This window comes from Thamnophis elegans, chromosome 7, assembly GCF_009769535.1.
Source record: "Thamnophis elegans isolate rThaEle1 chromosome 7, rThaEle1.pri, whole genome shotgun sequence".
Taxonomy (NCBI): domain Eukaryota; kingdom Metazoa; phylum Chordata; class Lepidosauria; order Squamata; family Colubridae; genus Thamnophis; species Thamnophis elegans.
Window position 1 is genome coordinate 5708534 of NC_045547.1, and position 22386 is coordinate 5730919.

At 46.1% G+C, this 22386-nt stretch overlaps 1 protein-coding gene across 1 annotated transcript in view; it reads left to right on the top strand.

The window, feature by feature from the left end:
- Positions 1-22386, top strand: part of TAF3 (TATA-box binding protein associated factor 3) — a 166637-nt gene that overhangs the window by 82424 nt on the left and 61827 nt on the right. Inside the window, 4 exon segments of the mRNA XM_032221269.1 lie at positions 18798-18997; positions 19000-20185; positions 20188-20459; positions 20462-20587. Of these exon segments, the coding sequence (XP_032077160.1) occupies positions 18798-18997; positions 19000-20185; positions 20188-20459; positions 20462-20587 (1784 nt within the window).

Sequence of the window (22386 nt, forward strand, 5' to 3'; positions counted from 1 at the left end):
TTCAAGAAGTAGGCAGAAATCACACAGAGACACACACACGCATACCACACACAATCCATCTAATGGTGGGATTCAAATAATTTAACAATCGGTTCTCTGTCCTAATGACCAGCTGGGTATGCGTGGCTCGGTGGTCACGTGACTGTGTGGGCGCGGCCAACTCAATGTCACTCAGATCGATGGGCGCTTCGCCTTAGCTGTTACAATGTAATAAGGGTTAACCGGAGAGACAGTTTCTGTAAGCAGGGCAGTAAAGATGAGGCTAGATACAACACCAGAATGTTTCCTTCCTGCCTTCCTTACAGGATTAGCCCTGTAAAGTGGGGAAAAAACGAAAGGAGATTTCTTCCAACAACCGGTTCTCTGAGCTGCTTAGAAAGTTAACAACCGGTTCTCCCGGATAGGTGCGAACCGGCTGAATCCTACCACTAAACCCACCCAAACCACTAGATTCTGGAATCCACAGACCACGCCTGGGAGGCCTTTCATATTTACAAGTTTTGTTTGCTAAGCCGGATGGTTGTTAAGTGAGGTTTGCCCCCTTTTACGACTTTTCTTGCCACCGTTGCACAGTGAATCCCTGCAGTTGTTAAGTGAGTAATAGGGTTGTTAAGCAAATCTGGCTTCCCCACTGGCTTTAGCTTGTCAGAAGGTCACAAAAGGGGGAAATCACGTGACCTCAGGACGCTGCAACTGTCATAAATGTGAACCTGTTGCCAAGCATCCCAATTTTGATCACGTGACCACGGGGATGCTGCAACGGTTGTAAGTGTGAAAAAACGGTCATAAGTCCCTTTTTTCCGTGCCACTGTAGGTTCGAGCAGTCACTAAACGAATGGTTGTGATTCGAGGACTACGGTAACTGTATATCCTGTGGGAGACTCAGGGAAGATTTATAGCACTTTTGTTCTGCCATAGAAAAACAGTTTCCCGGATGTGCACCAAAGTACTTTGCTTATGCAGATGAACTTTGGATAACAATGATTACATCCAGCTTGTAGATTAATAACTCTGTGGTTTGCATCCAAATGACGGTAGCAGGAGATTAGTGCTGTGCTCCGTGATTATTCCATGTTTTGTTTTTCCCTCAGACCAAAGCCGCAGCTCTGCGCTTGCAAATTTTGGAGGCTCTGCTTGTATTCCCCTCCAAAAGTTAAAAGTCGCTCATTTTTAAATATGGCGCAGGAGACACAGCTTGTCATTTTATTTTCAATCACAATGTATTTTGTCGTTCTGGCCATCTCCCATACGTTTGTCGCATTTATCCATTTATGATTTTTATTTTATGCTGCTCTTCCCACTAGTGCGACCATTCTGGGTGGTTTACCACAAGACATAAGGTGAGGAAAAAAAAGGACTGGGAGACAAGCTTAGAAGAATTAAATAGGCAAACTAAAAACCAAGCCCTCCTTGTTGAATTGTGGCCCTTGACCAGTGGTGGGTCCCGGTACGTTGCAACGGGGCCGGGCGTCCACCACATGAATGCACGCAGCACGCGCATGCGTCCTTATCCCCTGCGACGCTCCGTGATGTCTCTGCAATGCTCCAGCTGCTCGTTGGAGCGTTGCGCAGGCGGCGTATGCTCCGTGCGCATGCGCGGAAGCTCTGAAGAGCTCAAACAGTAAGGGCGGGTGGGCCCTCCGGAGCACAGTACCAGAACGGTACCCAGTGTTCCGGCAGGCACTGATACACCCATACCGGGCATACCGTCTGCCACCTACCACTGCCCTTGACACATCTCCTGAAAAGTATATTCTTGATTTCTACTACTATATAAACTCTCTGGGTTTCTAAAAGTCTGTAGACATTCACAATCATCCAGGTCATGGCTGTCCCAAAGGTGTTTTTTTCAGAAGGCAACTGGACTTACTATATTTTTCAGATTATAAGACACACCAAATGTAGAAATTTAGGAAAACAGCAACAAAAAAGGCTTTTGGCCTCCGCACACCTTTTGGGGGCTTTTTTGGGGCTTTTCCAGCCTTTTTTCTACCCATTTTGAGGCTTTTTTCGGCCCATTTTTGAGGCTTTTTTCAGGCCATTTTTAAAAACAGGACGAAAAAGCCTAAAAGCCAATCCGTTGTGATTGTATGTCGACAACTACCTGCATTTGCTGATCTTGTATTTTGTTATCTTTTCCAGTTCTTTCTCTTCTCTTCTGCTCTGCTCTCTCAAGTACTGCCCTGTCTACTATCTAGACTTTTTTGTCTTACCAACAATTAAATCTGGGGTATTATGTGGCAAGTGCCTGTTGGGTTGAATTCTAAAGTCCCAGAGCAAGGAATTATTACTTTGTTGTTTGTTGCGAAGTTGTTTGACCATCGCGACCCCATAGACAACGTTCCTCCAGGCCTTCCAGTCCTCTACCATCCTCTGGAGTCCATTTAAGCTCACGCCAACTGCTTCGGTGACTCCATCCAGCCACCTCCTTCTCTGTCGTCCCCTTCTTCTTTTGCCCTCCCTCTTTCCCAGCATGAGGCTCTTCTCCAGGGAGTCCTTCCTTCTCATTAGGTGGCCAAAGGATTGAGTTTCCTCTTTAGGATCTGGCTTTCTAAAGAACAGTCAGGGTTGATCTCCTCTAGGACTGACCAGTTGGATCGCCTTGCAGTCCAAGGAGCTCACAGAAGTCTTCTCCAGCACCAGTTCAAAGGCCTCCATTCTTTGACCCTCAGCCTTCCTTATGGTCCATCTTTCACAGCCATACATTGCAACTGGGAGAGCCATAGCCTTGACTATGCACACTTTTGTTGGCAGGTGATGTCTCTGCTTTTAGTATGTTGTCTAGATTTTCCATAGCTTTCCTCCCCAGGAGCAAGCCTCTTTTAATTTCTTGGCTGCAGTCTCCATCTGCGGTGATCTTGAGCCCAGGGAAATAAAATCTGTCACACCCTTTTTATTATTACTATTATTCTCAAATTTATTTGCCCCCATCTCACAGTTCGAAGTGACTCTGAGTGACTCCTATCATCATGTATCTGTGACTCTGATTCTCAGATATAACCAGACAGACACAGGTACAAATAAACAATAATGGGTATTGTGACCAGAGCAGGAAAAAAAAGAATATTTGAGAACCTCTAATGCCAATATCAGTTTTAAATCATTAGCCCTGTGGGTCGTGTAAACAACTTCAGGTCCCTTCACCAACTTTTTCAGTAATTGCTTTGGGTTTTTTCGAGCCAAAGTCTACTGGCTATCTTTGTATATCTCTGGATGGAGGCTACACACACTGAAAGGGTCTTTCCAGCAGCTAAGTGATTTGTCTGCCTTGCATAAGAAGAGTGGGTGCTCTTTTTTCATTTCAGGACCCTCAAAACAGTGCTTCCATTGAGTTTAGTAATATATATTTCAATTAGCTAATTAATCCAGCCTCAGCTATCTCCTCACTGGGTGGCTTTTCACAAAAACCCCATCTCAATCTTCAGTTCCCATCTCTATGCAAGGGGAGGGGGGGTTGCAATTTACCTTGCAGGGATGTTTTAGGATGAATTAAATCGGGAGATTGTTGCCCACCCAGGGCTTACGACATGGGGTGGCCCATCAATCTTTTTTTTCTTTAAAAAAAAGCTTGGTTTTTCAAAATCAGACAATTACCTGATTAAAACAAACAGAAGAAAAATTAGGTAGATCCAGATCTTGTTTTGACCTGATGATCCATGGTGTGTAAAATGACATGTAAAATATTAAGATGATCCGGAGGTACAGCTAGCAATGTACAAATATTAACATTAATTCTGGGGTTTTCCAAAACTCTGACTGTGAGAACAACTACTCAGTGGATATGTCTAGTCTAATGAAAAGAAGGACTAATGGTGACATGATAGCAGTCTTCCAATATTTGAGGGGTTGCCGCAAAGAAGAGGGAGGTAAACCTATCTGTTCTGACCGAGGCTTCCCAAGAGCATGAAGCAACGCCTTGTCCTGACAAACCTCTTTTATTAATTGACTGAGAATTCTGCTCATTCACATCAGCAAAGTCTTTCAAGGGAGGATTTACAATCACAGGCCTTATCCGGCTTGGAGAGCTGCCAGGCTGATATCTGCAAAACTTGGCAAGGAGTCTCGGAGAGTCACTAACCAATTAAGCGAACTAATGGTCTCCTGCAAACTCCACTCCCCTTTCGCTCCTCTTTTATTCCTCTGGGAGGGGCCATTCATTGTCCACCTGTGGCCTTACTCCCAAGTCACCCTGTTCTTTAGCTGTTCCTTTGTCTGGCAACTCTGCGCATGAGCACAATGGGAACAGACTCCAGCTGTTCGTCTCCCTCACTGATGTCTGAATCCGAAGGCAGCTGATAACTGTCAGACGGCTCTGGCCCCCTCTCTGCCTCCGATGCAGAGCCCTCATCAAGAGCCGAGGTGGCGCAGAGGTTAGGGTGCAGTACTGCAGGCCACTTCAGCTGACTGTTATCTGCAGTTCAGCGGTTCTAATCTCACCGCTCAAGGTTGACTCAGCCTTCCATCCTTCCGAGGTGGGTGAAATGAGGACCCAGACTGTGGGGGCGATATGCTGACTCTAAACCGCTTAGACAGGGCTGAAAGCCCTATGAAGCGGTATATAAGTCTAAGTCTAACTGCTATCAGAGCCTTCCCCAGACTGGCCTATGCTCCTCCCAACCTCCTCACTGTCCGAATCTGCTGCCAGCTTCACTGGCAGGCCACAACATTATCAACCAAAGCACCAGAAAGCAGAACAAGAAGCAACAGATAGAAATGAATCAAGGAGAAGCAACTTATAACTAGGAGAAATTTCCCCACAGCGAGTACAATTAGCCAGTGGAACAACTTGCCTCCAAAGTTGTGGGTGCTCCATCACTGGAGTTTTTAAGAAGAGACTGGACAGCCATCTGTCTGAAATGATTTAGGGTTTCCTGTTGATCAGGAGGTTGGATTAGATCTGCCCCTTTGCAGCTGGGGGCTTGAGATGAAGCCCCTGGTCTCCCAGTCAAACAGCTCTGCCAGTTTCTGGAAGGAAAACCATGGAGAAGATCAGAAAAAGGAAAGTTACACACATGATTATCAAATCAAATTGAAAACAAATGTCCCATCATTATTGGGAGCAATGCAGAATGCTTAAGCGCTGTGTACTTAAGAGCACAACATACAATATTTGTTTATCTTGTCTTTGGATGGCTTGCCTTCAGAAGTTGTGGCTGCTCTATTCCCTGGAGGTTTATAAGAAGAGATTGGACAGTCATTTGTCCAGAATAACTATAGGATCTCCTGCTTGAGCAAGGGGTGGGACTAGAAGACCTCCAAGGTCCCTTGAAACTCTGTTGTTCTGTTCTGGGTAATTTAGGGCATCTAACTTCCTTCTTTATGCAATGTTCCTTCGAAAGTTTAATTAGCTTTCTGAAAATTGGCCTGCTTTCTCATTACATTTCCCTTCGGTCATCTGAATGCACTTCTGCGCTGTGGACAGATGTACCTTCTCTGGGCAGGGATGCACAGCTTGAGCAAACCTGGGAAAACAATTAAGGTATCTTTCAAAGTGACTCCGTTTGATTGCATAATTACTCAAATCACGGTCAGTAATGGAATACGTAAGGTTATCTTCTGGCTAATCCTCAAGTAATGGAATTGTGTATCTCGGGGTTTTGTTTTTTCCCCTCCCTCTCAGCTGTTCCGGTGTGCAGGGGAGGAAAAAGCAAAAAAAACCCCACAGGACACAAGTGATTATGGGAAGTAGAGAGAGTCACTGGAGGCCAGCTAGGAAAAGGAGACCTTATCTGAAGCAATTAATCAGGAAACTCATATTGTAGGATAATTATTCAAAGCTCATGCTAAAATGCTTTCAGAGCCCCAGGTCTTAAGATATTCCTCCCACTCATTTCTCCCCCCCCCTCTTTTTTTTCCTGGTCAAGGTCACTGAGACAAAGGGCAAGCCTTGTTGCAAGTCTACTTTAAAATGCATCTTTTGCTGATGCATTGATCTTTCACTGATCCTTAATGATCCTTTTTTTTTTTTGTATTATTATTTATAGGCCGCCCTTTTCCCTGAGGGGACTCAGGGCGGCTTACAATTTATAGGGAGGGGAATACAAAACAGTAAGACATAAAACAATATATAAGTAAAAGTAGAACACAACATTCATCATCATTCGGGTGGGGACGGATTACAATCTTTATCCCCAGGCCTGACGGGATAGCCAGGTCTTAAGGGCTGTGCGGAAGGTCTGGACGGTGGTGAGGGTACGAATCTCCACGGGGAGATCGTTCCAAAGGGTCGGAGCTACTACTGAAAGGCTCTCCTCCGCGTAGTTGCCAGTCGACACTGACTGGCGGATGGAATTCGGAGGAGGCCTAATCTGTGTGATCTAATAGGTCGTAAGGAGGTAATTGGCAGGAGGCGGTCTCTCAAGTACTCAGATCCACTACCATGGAGGGCTTTATGGGTGGTAAGTAGCACCTTGAAGCGCACCCGGAGATCAACAGGTAGCCAGCGCAGCTCGCGGAGGATAGGTGTTATGTGGGCGAAACGTGGTGCACCCACAATCACTCGCGCGGCCCACATTCTGGACTAGCTGAAGTCGCGGATGCTCTTCAAGGGCAGCCCTATGTAGAGCATGTTGCATTAAAGATCCTTTAGTGATCTTTAATGATATTTTACTGGTGGGATTTGATTCTGCCAAATTGCAGGCAGCCGGCAGGCAGCAGAAGTAGCCTGCGGTGCTGCCCTTTAACCAATGGGCCACCGCGGCTCATCTTTTACTGATGGTGCATTGATGTTGTTCCCTGTTCGGGCAATGAAAGGTTTACAAGCAAACCAACAAGCTCAGAGAGCACCAAGGATCGTGAATTTGGGCCAATCATCAGGAGACTGGGAGTTCTAGTACTACATTAGCCATGAAAGTAAATTGGGTGAATTTGGGCCAATCACCAGGAGACTGGGAGTTCTAGTCCCGCATTAGCCATGAAAGCCAACTGAATGACTTTGGGCTAATCACCAGGAGACTGGGAGTTCTAGTACTACATTAGCCATGAAAGCTAAATTGGGTGAATTTGGGCCAATCACCAGGAGACTGGGAGTTCTAGTCCCGCATTAGCCATGAAAGCCAACTGAGTGACTTCGGGCTAATCATCAGGAGACTGGGAGTTCTGGTGCTTCATTAATCATGAAAGCCAACTGAGTGACTTTGGGCCAATCATCAGGAGACTGGGAGTTCTAGTACTACATTAGCCATGAAAGCTAAATTGGGTGAATTTGGGCCAATCACCAGGAGACTGGGAGTTCTAGTCCCGCATTAGCCATAAAAGCCAACTGAGTGACTGGGCCAATCATCAGGAGACTGGGAGTTCTAGTACTACATTAGCCGTGAAAGCTAAATTGGGTGAATTTAGCGGGCCAATCATCAGGAGACTGGGAGTTCTAGTCCCTCATTAGTCATGAAAGCCAACTGAGTGACTGGGCCAATCATCAGGAGACTGGGAGTTCTAGTACTATATTAGCCATGAAAGCTAAATTGGGTGAATTTAGTGGCCAATCATCAGGAGACTGGGAGTTCTAGTCCCGCATTAGCCATGAAAGCCAACTGAGTGACTGGGCCAATCACCAGAAGACTGGGAGTTCTAGTCCAGCTTGAGCCATGAAAGCCAACTGGGTGACTTTGGGCCTGTCCCTCTCTCTCAGCCCAACCAACCTCACAGGGTAGTTGTGGGGAAAATAGGAAGAGTAAGAAGCATTGGATATATTCACCGCCTTCAGTTGTTTGTAAAAAAGAATGAAGTTGGGATACAAATAAATAAATAAATAACAAACAAACCAACTTTGCTGTAAAAGCATTCTTTTCCCCAGCTTGTCATGATTTAGCAGCCCAAGCCAGTGAATATTCTGTTTTTTTGCTTTTGTTTTTAATCCTAATCCTTTGCCTATAGGCAGAAAATAACTTTCTGAAGGAGTTCTTACAATTACACAAAATAAAGAATGGACAATTTAAAACAAAAAAAACCCCTGACCATCCCCTTAGAGAACTCGACTTTCTAAAAGAAAGGAAGGAGAAAAAAAGAGAATTGTACAAAAACGAGCCACTTCAGCAGGGAGCAAGTACCTGTGGCTGAAGCAGTAAATCCTCATTTCTTCCCACACTTGCTCAAAGCCAGGAGCTGTCACGAATTCAGTAGCATCCAAGGTGGGAGGATTTCAGCAAAATGATTGAAAAGAGGGTCTCCTAAAGCTTGTTAGAAGAAAAAAATCCGGCCCGGTTCCAAGCTGGGAGAAAGACTCTGGAAATAAAATGGAGGCTGGCTGGTTGGAAAGAAGGTCTCCGTTTATTTGGATGCCAGAAACGTCAGTGACAGCAGCGTGTTTCTGGGGTAGCTGACCAAATGATTGGATGAGTGGATGGGATTTTTATAGGGTTCTGGGATTTTGTGATTGAGATGCTCCAGGGGTTGTACAAGGTAGTGAGCCTTGTGTCTTTTGCTATTCTAATGGTGATGGGTAAATCCTATGATGTCCTAAAGGTCACGTCCTGCCCTTAGAATTTGGGTGGGTGGGGATGTACATTCTTATTCCTATCAGCTCCAGCCTTCTGTGGGAGCTGTGGCTGACAGCGTTTTGTTTATGAATAGATTAGCCTGGTTTTTCTTAATAGGGACAAATATCCAGCTCTAAAGACATGAGGTTTCTGTGGCAGGAGGGCTTCAAAAGTCCTTTGTTTCTGCCTTTGTTAAGATTTTTCTCCTTTAGGGGAATATAATATTATGCTTCTTTTTATATTTCCCAAAACATTTCAGTCTCGGGGGGGGGGGGGGGGGGGGGGGGGGGGGGGGGGGGGGGGGGGGGGGGGGGGGGGGGGGGGGGGGGGCTTCCCACAAGCTGATTCCAGGCCGCCAGCTCTTTAAAGGGTTTTCAGGGAGTGGGTTTTCAGAAGGCCACTGAATGGCTGGTACTCTTAAGGTCAAGGGACAGAACTGTGGAGTAACAGAGGCGAAAAGAAACTTACTGGCTTGAAAACAATCCTTGGGCATGAATTGTCCAAAAGTTCTTTTTTCAAAAGGCAAATTGGCTTCTCTTTTGTTTTCCCTTGAAGACGTTTTATTCTCATCCAAGGAGTTCTTCAGTTCTGACAGAATGATGGAGGGGAGCAAATGGAAGGATTAACATTCCTTGCACGTCATCTGGTCATTCGCACTCTCTCTGGGAGTGGATAAGGCGCAGATAAGCCCCAAATGGCTTCAACGACTCTCAGAGAGTGTACAAATGACCAGATGACTGCAAGGAATAGAAATCCTTCCATTTCCCCTCCACCATTCAGTCGGAACCGAAGAAACTTCTTGGATGAGAAGTGAAACGTCTTCAAGGGGGAAAAAAAACAAAGAAAAAAGTCAGACTTTACTGTACCGGTTAATAGACTAGCAGCACTGAGGATGTTACCTAGTTTGGTAATGAAACGCCTGCCAGTAAAACAACCAACTCAGAGATCACAAACGATCTCCTCATTTCAACCCTGAGCTACAAATAGCCTCCTTTACCTGTGCTGTACGGATAGTCCTCGCTTATCAACGACTCAGTCAGTGAACATTTGAAAGAGAAGAAAGGGGGTAGGAAGGAGGGAGGGAAGCAAGGAGGGAAGGAAGGAGAGAAGAAAGGAGGGAAGGCAGGAGGGAACGTAGGAGAGAAGGAAGGGGGGAAGGAAGGAGGAAAGGAAGGGAAAGGAAGGAGAGAGGAGAAAAGAAAGAAAAGGAGGGAAGGAGGGAAGGAAGGAGAGAGGAGGGAAGGGGAGGAGGGAAAGGAAGGGGAGTAGGAGAGAAGAAACGAGGAAGGAAAGAGGGAGGAGGGAAGAAGTAGGACCGTTGTAAGATAGATGGATCTATGGGATGTTAAAAAAGCAATCTTCAAGTATATTGTTAACAGTAGGGAAAAATTGTTATAAATACATATTTATAATACAGTTATGAGATCATATAATTGTGAATGTATATATGAAATTGATAAAATAAAATAAAAAAAACAAAAAAAAAGACAGGACTTCGGAAGAAAAAATAGAACATTTGAAGTTACGACAGCCTGCAAAAGGGGACGTACGACCAGTCCTCAATTGCGTCTGTCGCAGTGATCACCATTTGTGACCTTTGCAGCCGGATCCCATCAATACACGCCCCGATTCCCGCTCCACTTCCTGCTCCGCCATCAATCAGGCTTCCTTAACCAAAGACCCTCCCTAAAGCGTGCTTGCCGTATTCCTTATTAAACTGTATTTTCTTCTTTTTTTTTCTTTTTTTTTTTTCCACCCGCTAAAAATGAAATTATTAGCAAAGACAAGGTAATTAGGCCGTGACAACTTGTCCACCGCAGCCAATCAATAACAGGAGTGATTAACTAAGACGACGGATGGTACGATGTTGATGGGTTATAAATGGAGAGAGAGAGAGGGAGGGAGGCGGAGAGAGAGAGAGAGAGAGAGAGAAGAAAGAGAAACTGACCAGTAGAAATAGGAGCCTTTTCTAACATATCCACAATAAAAAGAAAGAAAAGAGAAGAAAGAGAGAGAGAACCTTAAAATGCTATATAAGCAGGCTAACCTGAAATGACACCTGGTATATAAATGGCCTAATCTATATGTTAATATGGTTGTATCACAGAACTGCAGCAAGAGTAAGATAACAATGACTTTGGGGTTTCTATGGCTACCATCCTGAGCGAATGCGCCGGCAAAGGGCCTTTGCAAGGCGGACACCGCAAACCCCCGGCCCTCCGACGGTTTCTCTTTTGCTTATTTATGATATGATTTATGATAACGACAACATCTCCCATTTTCTCCCTCGTCAGGAACAATAAATTGCTGTCGTTAATCTCCTTTTTTTTTTGGTGGTGGTGGTGGTTGGTTCAGGCCTGATTGCAATAATATAATAGGTGCCCAGTTATGGTAATCGGAAGCATTAAAGTGAGATTCCACACACACAAACCCCCGCCAGCCCAGCTCATTTCTTACCCAAAAAACCCCAAATATGAATTTGGAGACGATCGGAGAGAATTGTCTCCAGGTGGACTATTTGGTGAGGGGGGATTTTTTTTTAATCTTTCAGCAAAGATTTCTGAGCCGTCTCAAAATTCTCTCTTGCCTGGTGTGTTCCCAAGCAAAGGTGGTTTTGAAATTAAAAGCCTGGGAACCTTTTCATGGAAATTGGGACTTCTGACGTGTCCTGCCACCAGGTGTGTGAGAACGGGAGGGCCACCTTCACATCTGAAAGCAGGAAAAAAGAAAAAAAAAACACAAGCCCATGTGTGGGAAGGCCCTTAGTCAGCTTTTACGCTGTATTTATTGGGCTAATAGCAGTTGGGAAGGAGTTTTCAAGCTGGCACTTAAGACTGGGAAATATGTTATCCCGGTGCAGCAACTCCCAACTCATTTAAAACACAACGCGCAGAAACAAAACAAAGTAGAAGTCAACATTCTAGTTCTCTTGGTCCAAACATCTAAGAGAAGATTTCATTTAGCCGTCGTTTTGGTACTTTTCAGGGAAATCTTCCAGATTTCCTGGCAGTCCTTGACCAGTGGTGGGATACGATCGGTATTCCTCGGTACGGGCGTACCGTGTCTCCTGGGAGCACCAGGTACTGTTCCGGTACGGTGCTCCGGAGGGCTCACTTGCCCACCCTCCTTACCTGTATTTGAGCCGACTGGGGCTTTGCGCACCCCACGGAGTGTATGACGCCTGCGCGACGCTCCGCCAAGCATCTGGAGCATCGCAGGCGGTAAGTACGCATGTGTGCACTGCGCGCATGCATGAGGTAGATGCCAGCCCCATTGCACCATACCGGTTGCAACGGATCCGGAACCCACCCCTGTCCTTGACTTACAACCATTCGTTTAGTGAACATTCAAAGTTACAGTGGTGATGAATAAAGCGATTTAGGACCAATCCTCACATTTACAACAGTTGCAGCGTCCTCTGTGGTGACTGATCAGATTTTGGCGCTTGGCAACTGGCATGTACTTAGGACAGTTTGCACTATCCCGGGGTCACATGATCCCTTTTGCGACCTTCTCATATGAACCCGCCTGCCAAGCCTCTGAATTTCGATTACCTGCTCATGGGAATGCTACAGCGGTCGTAACGGTGAAAATGTCACTTTTTCAGTGCCGTTGGGGCTCTGAACGGTCACAAAACAAACTGTTATAAATCGAGGACGCCCTGTAATAGAACCTGCCATGAAGCGGAAAGGGGCTAGAAAGCTAGAATGAACTACAACCTGGGAAAACAGCGACACCCCCGTTAAAGAAACAGAGATGACACACAGGTGAGCCCCCACGAAATCTCAAGAGCCCAATGAGCATCACGCCCTAATTTGCTTTAGGAGAGAATTAAGAGAGATTTTCAGCTACGGATCAGTTGAATCCCAAATAGAAAAGCAAATGAAATACCACATTATCCGAAGTGGGGATGGACAAACTTTCTGCTGGATCGCATTTAGCTGTTTTTGGGGAAGGATTAAGGGGCTTGGTTGAATCACGGAGACGAGAAAAGAGCGGGTTTCAAGTAGGATTAAGTCTTTCCTTCTTCTTCTCCTTATTTTTTACAGCTTACAGTCATATTTCGCCTGGCTTCTCATTTCAAAATGATGAGAAACTCTTCCCTAAGTTTTTAATAATCAGATGAGACGCTGAAGGTCATCAAAAGTGTGCAGGCAGGGGCTGCATGTGGCTTTGGGTTGATTTAAAGGATCATTTCAACTGGGGTGCCAAGTCTGACGCTTGAGATGTGGGGTAGGCAGTCCTTGACTTAAAACAGTTTGTTTAGTGACCGTTCGAAGTTAAAACGGCACTGAAAAAATTGACTTTTTTTCACCTATAGGAACATTGCAGTATCCCCACGGTCCCATGATCACAATTCAAGACGTTTGGCAACTGACTCGTATTTACAGGGTCACAGGGTCCCCTTTTGCGAACTTCTGACCAGCAAAGTCAAAGGGGAAAGCATGATTCACTTAACAACCGTGTTGCAAACTTCACAGCTGCAGGGATTCACTTAACAGCAGTGGCAAAAAAGGACGTAATAGGGCGAAGCTCACTCTGTGATTACACAGAATTTTGGGCTCAGTTGTGGTCGTAAGTTGAGGACTACTTAATACTACTACTAATAATAATACTGCACCTGCAGGCGAACAAGAAGCAATGGTGAAACTAATCAAGGAGAGAATCAACCTAGAACTAAGAATAATTTTCCTAACAATGAGAACAATTAACCAGTGGAACAACTTGCCTCCAGAAGTTGTAAATGCTCCAACACTGGAAGTTTTTAAGAAGAAATTGGACAACCATTTGTCTGAAGTGGTGTAGGGTGTCCTGCCTGAGCAGGGGGTTGGACTAGAAGACACCTAAAGCCTAGGTAGGGTGAAAAATGGCCCAACACGCAAACCGGAAGTTCGGGAATGAACCTCCGGGTTTCCTATCAGGCTTTTTTCTCACTCCGGAGGCTTCAGGAGGGCAAAAAATAGCCCAACGCTCCTCCCGAAAGTCCAGAGGCTTCAGTGAGGCCTGCACGCATGCACGGGGGGGGGGGGGTGTTGTGCATGCATGTGTGGGGGGAAGGCCACTATGGGTGTGAGCACGCACATATGCACGCCCCACCACGCCCCCAGGCTTTTGGCACGCCTTGACAAAAAGCTTAGCTACTGTCCTCTTATCTCTTCTTTCTATCTATTCTACTTATACCCCTTCCCTAGTGCCTTGGTTACATGTTTGGGTTCAAGGCCAGAGCCTACAGAGAAACAGAGTGTGAAAAATTTTAAATGAAAAGATATTAGCGTCTGCAGAACACACACCCCAGGTTATTCCCACCAAGGGGCGAAATGAGACAAATCGCTTGGGTGTGCAAACAAGTTGTTCGGCTTCCACTAAAGTAAGCTGAAGGCACTTTAAAGTAATCAATACAGACACTTCACGTTTAACGCGCCGTGAGATCAGAGAGAATATTCATAATTCAATGAGACAAGCACCTTTGCGCTCGGCAGGCCCCGTGTCTACATTCAGCTGGATCGGCTAAAACTACGGTAGAACTGCCACGGCATTTGTGTCTAAGACTCACACAGCCCCAAAGAAGGTTTTGTGTGCCGTTCGGGTGTCAAATTCGTGCCCTCACGGCGGTGTCAGATGACATATTGTGATTTTCCCCCCCCTTCGCTAAAGTGGGCATGGGCATGGGCATGGCCAGCGCGTGACTCATCCGGCTCATGGGCTGGGAGTTTGACACCCCTGTTCCGGAAGATTCAAATGTACCAGAACTTTAAATTAAATTACATTACATTGAATTCATTAAATGTTCTTCCTTTGTTTCGCTACCTGCATTGAAGCTAATGGAAAAGTTGGGAGTTTTCCTTACCAACGATAGAGAAATCAAGAAATTGTTGATCCATTGGTCAGGAATTATTTCACTAAGGGCCTAAAATGGCATTTTTTATCAATATCTATTTGCCAATCTAATTAAGGGCTGCAAATTTTTAGGTGCAAATGCTGATTTCAGCTGGGTTGCAACACCTGGGCTCAGTCTCACTGCCGACAATGGGATTGGCTGCTGCTAAAGGTATCTTACGACCGTCGTGGAGTTTCCAGGGTCACATGATCAAAATTTAGACACTCGGCACTGACTCCTATTTATAACAGTCTCAGTATCCCGGGTTCATGGGATCTCCTTTTGCGACCTTCCGATAAGCAATGGGCAAGCTAGATTCACTTAACGACCGGGTTACTAACTTAACAACTGCACTGATTCACTTAACAACTGTGGCAAGAAAGGTCATAAAATGGGGCAAAGCTATGTAGTGACCCACTGGCTTAGCCATGGAAATGTTGAGCTCAGTTGTGATTGTTGAGGACTAACTAACTCTAGAGAAATACACTACTGAATATTGAATTAAGATTTCTGAACAGCTGGCAAGCACAGACTAATTAGGCAAGAATTAATGGGGGGGGGCAAAAGGGTTTAATTCAATAAATCTTCAAAATTCCCCTGCTAAGATCAGCTGGGATAGTGGCTATCTTCCTTGTCAGTACGGCCTAGTAACATTTACGTGATTTGAATTTCCATCATAAATTGTTACGGACGTAAGTTGAGTAGGACTTGTTTTTATGGCAACGTTTAGGCAATTGTTAAGCAAATCACGGCAGTTATTAAGCAAATTGTAGTGAATTTTCATTAAGTGAATCCAGCTTCCCCAATGGATTTTTTTTTTGGCTGCTACTACAAAAAAGTTTTGCAAATCAAATGACCACAGGATGCTGCAACTGGTCAGCCCAATTTTGACCATGTGGTTGGTGTGTGGTGTGTGTGTGTGTGGTGTGTGTGTGTGTGTGTGTGTGAAGAAGTCATAAGTACAGGTTGTAAAGTCCCTTTTTTATTTTCTTTTGGGGTCATCTTTAACCCAGAGTCCCCAAACCTTTCTGAGTTGACGTCGTGGAAGGAGGGGAAGGGTAGGTGCCTTTGTGCATGCATCAAAATTTTTTAGAACCTCTTCTGTAGGTGTGGTCTGCTTTGTGGGAGTAGCTTGCCAGCCATGTGACCAGGTGGGAGTGGCTTGCTGGCCATGTGACTCAGTGGGCAGGGCCAACTTGTAAAATGTGGTGAAACTCACTTAACAACGCTTTTGCTTAGCAACCAAAATGTTGGCTCAGAAACTCTGGCATTTGAAGCACGCAAGTCTTAAAGCTGTCAAGTTACAAGACGCTTGCACCCCTAACCTTTTAGAAAAAATCCCCAGGGGTTCAAACTTGACAGCTTTAAGACTTGTGGACTTCAACTCCCAGAATTCCTCCTCTCGCTCTTCATCTTGATGATGTGCGGACGGGGGGGGGAGGGAGCTGTAACCGGTTCTAAACGGCACTGTAAATTTGTGGAACCTCTTCCGTAGAAGAGGTTAGAACTGGCAGGAACCCACCCCTGGCATGCATGCACAAACGGGTGTGTGCGTGCGTGCACATATGCACGCATTGGCCAGCCACTCATGTGTCCCAGTGGCATGCTGTGGCCCACAGGTTGGGGACCCCTGCTTTAAAGTTGAAGACAAGGTAGTACAATATCTGCAGCCAAAAGTAGCACCTCTTCCAAGCTATTTCAAACAGGAGGGGACAGCTCCAATCTACATTGGCTTCGAAGTACTGCTGCCAGCACCCCATAAAAGAGCAATAATGTAATGCAATGAGTAATAATTTGGTGGTTTAAATTTTCCTCTCTCAAGCACCTTGTGAAATGTAGGGGCCATGAGAAAAATTAAGTCCTTCATCACTGGAGGCCTTCAAGAAGAGAGTGGGCAGCTACTTGTTTGAAATGCTACTATAGGCTTTCCTGCTTGAGCAGGGGGTTGGGCTAGAAGACCTCCAAGATCCCTTCCAATTCTCTTCATCCGTTTACAAAATTTCGCAGAGGAGGGTCAGGGCATTCCATGCTGCGCTTTCCGGTAACTCATGAATCCATGAAAAGCTGTCACGTAAATCTTGCTCCCGAAGTTTGGGAACTAAGCAAGTGGCAGTGAGATATGGTCGAAGGGCTGTTCGGGGAAGAGGCCAAACCACCGAGGTCAAGAATACTCATAAATATATATTCTTCAAGTAGTTGCTTTTTTTAGCTCTCCCCTTTTCTGGAAAAAAACTACAGCAAAACCATCGTTCATCCATCTTGCGATTTGGCTGAATAATTCGCTAAATGCATGCTTAACTGCTTTAAAACTAGCCACTCAGGTAGTTCCTTGATTTACTATAGCAATTGAGACCGGAATTTACACAGCTAAACAGAGCGGTCGTTAAGCGAGTCACACTTTATTTTATGATCTTTTTGCCGGGATTATGAAATGAATTGTGCAAGTTGTTAAGTGAATTCAGCTCTCCACCCCCCACCCTAATGATTTTGCTCATTGGAAGCTGGCTGGGAACGTCGCACGACTCCGGGATCCTGCAACCCTCATAAATACATCATCAACATCATCATCATCTTTTAATGACCCCATAATCCTTTGCGGGTTGGAGTCTGGGCAACTGAATTGAGCTAGCAGAGTGTGTAATGGCCAGATGCCCTTCCTGTCGCCAATGCGGAGTTTTGTTTAGCCGATATATTCTCAGCATGCCCAGAGAGAAATATCTGCCTCTCTACCTAGTATCATAGTCAACGCCCAAATTTGATTATTGTCACTGTGTGGATGGTGCGATGGTTGTAAATACGATGATCGGTCATAAGTCACCTTCTTCAGTGCCGTCGGACCTTCGACCTTCAAATTGTTGTAAGATGGGAGCCACCTGTATTCTCTGTCTTAAAACTATGAATGCTTGTGCTCTAGCAATCTTAATCTCAGAAGAGACATTCTCTCCTATAATGTGAGACAGAAGGGGGGAAATCTGGCAAGGTGCTGCAGTTTTACGACTGCCTTTATAAAAAGTTAAACTTTTTTATTACACGTTTAATTGGGTGCTCACCCTTAATCAATTAATATATCCAATGAACTGAAGGTTGCAGCCCTTGCCATGAATGGTGCTCTAATGGTGCTATATATATACATCTATGCTTCAATTAATCTTTACCCCATCCCAGTGGATATCAACTGAAGACATGTCTACCTGAGATAGCATGGAGAAGACTAAAGCAGGTTATTCTGCTTTATAACCTGTGCTTCATAGGCTCCTACCCTGTTTCCCTGAAAATAAGACCTCCCTGGATAATAAGCCCAAGTGGGCTTTTGAGTGCATGCACTAAAATGCACCACCCCCAAAAATAAGCCCTCCCCGAAAATATTGCCACACAGCAGCAACCATGAAGTGACCATGCTCACCGCCTCCTTCACCTCAGAAATAATAAGCCCTCCCTGAAAATAAGGTCCATACTTAGGACGCTAGCCAGATGAACACTTGGTAGGCAGATTCCCCCCCCCCTATTTTCCTCCCCAAAAACTAAGGCACGTCTTATAGTCTGGTGCGTCTTATACTCTGAAAAATACGGTAACTTATGGGGGGGACATCATTACGGGGGGAAAAAATCAATAGAAAAAATTATTTGGCCTTCCCTTCTATCTCTTGGCATTTATTTGTGGAGGTTTGAACCATAGCTTTTCACTTCTATAGTGTCTGGGAAGGCTCTGATGAGGGCTCTGTGTTGGAGGCAGAGAGGGGCCAGGGCCGTATGCCAGTTATCAGCTGCCTTCAGAGTCAGACATCAGTGAGGCAGAAGAACAGCTGGAGCCTGTTCCCAATGTGCGCATGCGCAGAGTTGCCAGACGAAGGGAACAGCTAAATAACAGGGGTCGACTTGGGAGTAAGGCCACAGGTGGATGATGAATGGCCCCTCCCAGAGGTAATCAAAAGGGAGTGGAGTTTGCAGGAGACAATCAGTTCATTTAATGGGTTAAAGAGCCGAGGTGGCGCAGTGGTTAAATGCAGCACTGCAGGCTACTGCTAGATCAGCAGTTCAGCGGTTCAAATCTCACCGGCTCAGGGTTGACTCAGCCTTCCATCCTTCCGAGGTGGGTAAAATGAGGACCCGGATTGTTGGGGGCAATATGCTGACTCTCTGTAAACCGCTTAGAGAGGGCTGAAAGCCCTATGAAGCGGTATATAAGTCTACTGCTATTGCTATTGCTATTGTGACCCTCCGAGACTCCTTGCCAGGTTTTGCAGATATCGACCTGGCAGCTCTCCAAGCCAGATAAGCTCTGTGACTGGAAATCCTCCTTGGAAAGACTTTGCTGGATGTGAATGAGCAGAATTCACAGTCAATTAACAAAAGGGGCTTTTTGTCGGGAGTTTGCTTCCTGCTCTTGGGAAGCCTCAGTCAGAACAAAAATAACTTTTCTCTTTTCTCTTGTCTTACTCCAGAGGAGGAAGAGGAGCAGGTGCCAACCGATGGAGGAACTTCCGCGGAAGCCATGCAGGTGCCTTTGGAGGAAGAAGGAGAAATGGAAGAAGACGAGGTGGTCAACGACGAAAATTACTTAAGCAAGAGGCCCCTGGAAAGCCCCGAATCCGAGGAACTGCCTCTAGCCAAGCGACCCAGACTAACCAACACGAAAGGGACGCAGAGCTCGACGTCACCCTGGAGCCACGCGAGCCTCTTAGCTTGATCAATGCCCAGAAGGTGCCTCCGATGCTTTCCCCGGTTTGTGTCCAAGAGGGTGGCGATCAGGTACCGGCTTCCCCAGAGCCACTCCTGGCTCCGGTGGCAAAGTCCCAGCTGCCCGTTCCCAAACCCTGCGAATCCAAAGCCCTTCTTCCTAAACCCAAGACGAAAACAGCCTCTCCGGTGCAGAAGACTAAGGCGCCCAAGGTTTCCCCGTCTCCGGTGGTGATGGGCAGCCCCCTTCGCTCGCCCAAAATTGGCAGCAAGGAGAAAAAGTCTCCTGGCCGGGCCAAGAGCCCCCGAAGCCCGAAAAGTCCCAAACTGCCGGTCCACGTGGTCCCTCAAATAACAATTAAGCAGGAAACCCCCACGAAACCCCCCTTAGTTGTACTGAGTGACAAGATGGGGAAAGAGACTATCCAGGTTAAGCAGGTACCGATGCCGGTTGAGCCTCCCAAACCCGCGGGTGAGAACCCGGCAAAGAAATTGATGGTGATGGACAAGACTATCGACGACTCAATCGATGCGGTCATCGCCAGGGCGTGTGCCGAGCGCGATCCCGATCCGTTTGAGTTCTCTTCCGGGTCCGAATCCGAAGGAGATGTTTTCATGAGTCCCAAAAGACTTTCTGTATGTGAGCCTCCCATCCCTAAAGCTTCCGTTTCGGCGAACAGTGGCTTAACTAAAGCAGGAAGCACCCCACTCCCGCCTTCTGGCGGAACCTCGAGTTCGGACATTTCATGGACGATGGACGATTCGATCGACGAGGTGATTCGGAAAGCCAACCTGGGTCCTCACGCCAATTTGCCGGCCAGCTTCCCCTACTTCTCGTCCCCTTCGGCTTCTCCGCCCACGCCGGAGCCTCTGCTCAAAATCTACGAGGAGAAAACGAAGCAGGCGGCCTCGGTGGAGGTGAAGAAGAAGCTGAAGAAGGAGCTGAAGACCAAAATGAAAAAGAAAGACAAGCAGAAGGAGAAGAGCAAAGAGAAGAACAAAGAGAAGGAGAACAAGGAGAAGGAGCGAGACAAGGAAGGAGGCCGCGAAGCCAGGTTCCCATGGAAGGACCTGTTCAGAGGGGAAGACGACCTGGATTCGTTCAAGTTCAAAATGAAGGACTTTGAGGAGGACACCAAAGTCAAGATCAAAGAACCCGGGGCAAGAAAGAACGCGAGAAACACAAAGATAAGAAGGAGAAAGAGAAAGGCAAAAAGGACAGGGAGAAGAAACAAGGAGAAAATAAAAGAGAAGGCGAAGGACAAGGCTAAAGGATTGTCAGTCCCCTGGTCCTCCCTCCCAAGGACCTGCCCCTCCCTCTCTTCTGCACCCCCACCTCCATGAAGCTCCCCCCTGCTGCAGCTCCCTCCGCGGTCCTTCCTGAGAAGCTGTTTGAAGAGAAGGAAAAACCCAAAGAGAAGAAAAAAGACAAAAAGAGAAGAAGAAAAAGAAAGAGCGGGAGAAGGACAAGGAGAAGGAGAAAAGGGAGAAGGAAAAAGAGAAAGAGAAGAAGGAACGGGAGAAAGAAGGAAAGGAGAAACACAAGCATGAAAAAGTAAGTTTCTCATGTTGGGCTCCCGAAATTATCTTCTGATTTCTCTTTCTTTCTTTCTTTCTTTCTTTCTTCTTTCTTTCTTCTTTCTTTTTTTTTTTTTCTTTTTTTTTCTTATTCTTTTCTTCTTTCTTTCTTTCTGTCTGCCTCTGTCTTCTTCCTTCCTTCCTTCTTCCTTCTTCCTTCCTTCTCCTTCCTTTCTTCTTCTCTTCTTTCTTTCTTTCTTTCTTTCTTTCTTTCTTTCTTTCTTTCGTTTCTTTCTTTCTTTCTTTTGGTTTAATGATAGAATTGGCCCAGAAATGGAGGCCCTGTGCAGGATTCTGAAATTTAAATTGGGAATGTAATAGTAAGAGGGGGAGACTACAAATCATTGGACCGTATCCAAGTAGTAGTCCTTGACTTACAACAGTTCATTTAGTGACCGTTCGAAGTTACAAACGCTCTGAAAAAAGTGACCTATGAACATTTTTCACACCTTAGACGGTTGCAGCAGCCCCCTGGTCGTGGGAATTGCACTCAGATGATTGACACCTGCCTCATATGTATGACAGTTACAGAGTCTTCTTTCCCTATGTGTGGAAATAGAATAGGGTAGGAATAGGATAGGATAGAAATAGAATTAGAATTAGAATAACAGAGTTGGAGGGGACCTGTCTCATCTAGTCCAACCCCTCTGCCCCCCGCCCACCGCCCAAGCAGCAGAGCCACACCATGACGGCTAACCTTTTTCTCCTCGTGTGCCGAAAGCCATAACGCAATGTGCATACAACACCGCCCTCGTGCCTCGCCTCTCCCAGTGCATGTGCACGCACCCCCTGCGCCCTGTTTTTGGGCATAGCAGGCCTCCCTGAAGCGTCCTGAAACCAAAAACGGAGGGTGGCACGCAGCCCTGCGCTACCCCTCCCCCTCACATGCACTCCCTCCACCACCCCACGCATGCCTGCGTTCTCCCACATGCGAAGCAGAGACCCACAAATTAACTGCCCGGCAGGAGGCACGCGCATATGCACAGTGGAGCTGAGCTGGACTACGGCTTGCGTATCCGCAGAGAGGGTCCACACGTCACCTGTGATGTTTTGTTAAAAGAGGATGATTGGCCCAAAGTTATCCAGTATAGGTCTGCGATTGAGTGAAGATTTGAATCGGGGTCTCCTTGGTCCAAGTCCAATCTCTTAACCTGGCCATTTCTTTGGCTGCCATTTAAAGAAGACTTTCTGCTTATGAGTTCTTCTAGTGCTTTGGTAAGGCCACACTTGGAATACTACATCCAGTTTTGGTCGCCACGATATAAAAAAGATGTTGAGACTCTAGAAAGAGTTCAGAGAAGAGCAACAAAGATGATTAGGGGACTGGAGGCTCGAACATGTGAAGAACGGTTGCAGGAACTGGGTATATCTAGTTTAATGAAAAGAAGGACTAGGGAGACATGATAGCAGCCTTCCAATATCTCAGGGGTTGCCACAAAGAAGAGGCAGTCAAACTATTCTCCAAAGCACCTGAGGGTAGAACAAGAAGCAATGGGTGGAAACTAATCAAGGAGAGAAGCAATTTAGAACTGAGGAGAAATTTCCTGACAGTTAGAAGAATAATCAGTGGAACGACTTGCCTCCAGAAGTTGTGAATGTTCCACACTGGAAGTTTTTAAGAAGATAACCATGAAGTGGTATAGGGTTCCTGCCTAAGCAGGAGGTTGGACTAGAAGACCTCCAAGGTCCCTTCCAACTCTGTTATTCTACTCTGTTCTGTTCTGTTCTATTCTAATGGAAGAGCTACTGTTTCTTTCTGAACTTGCTGAGCTCTGC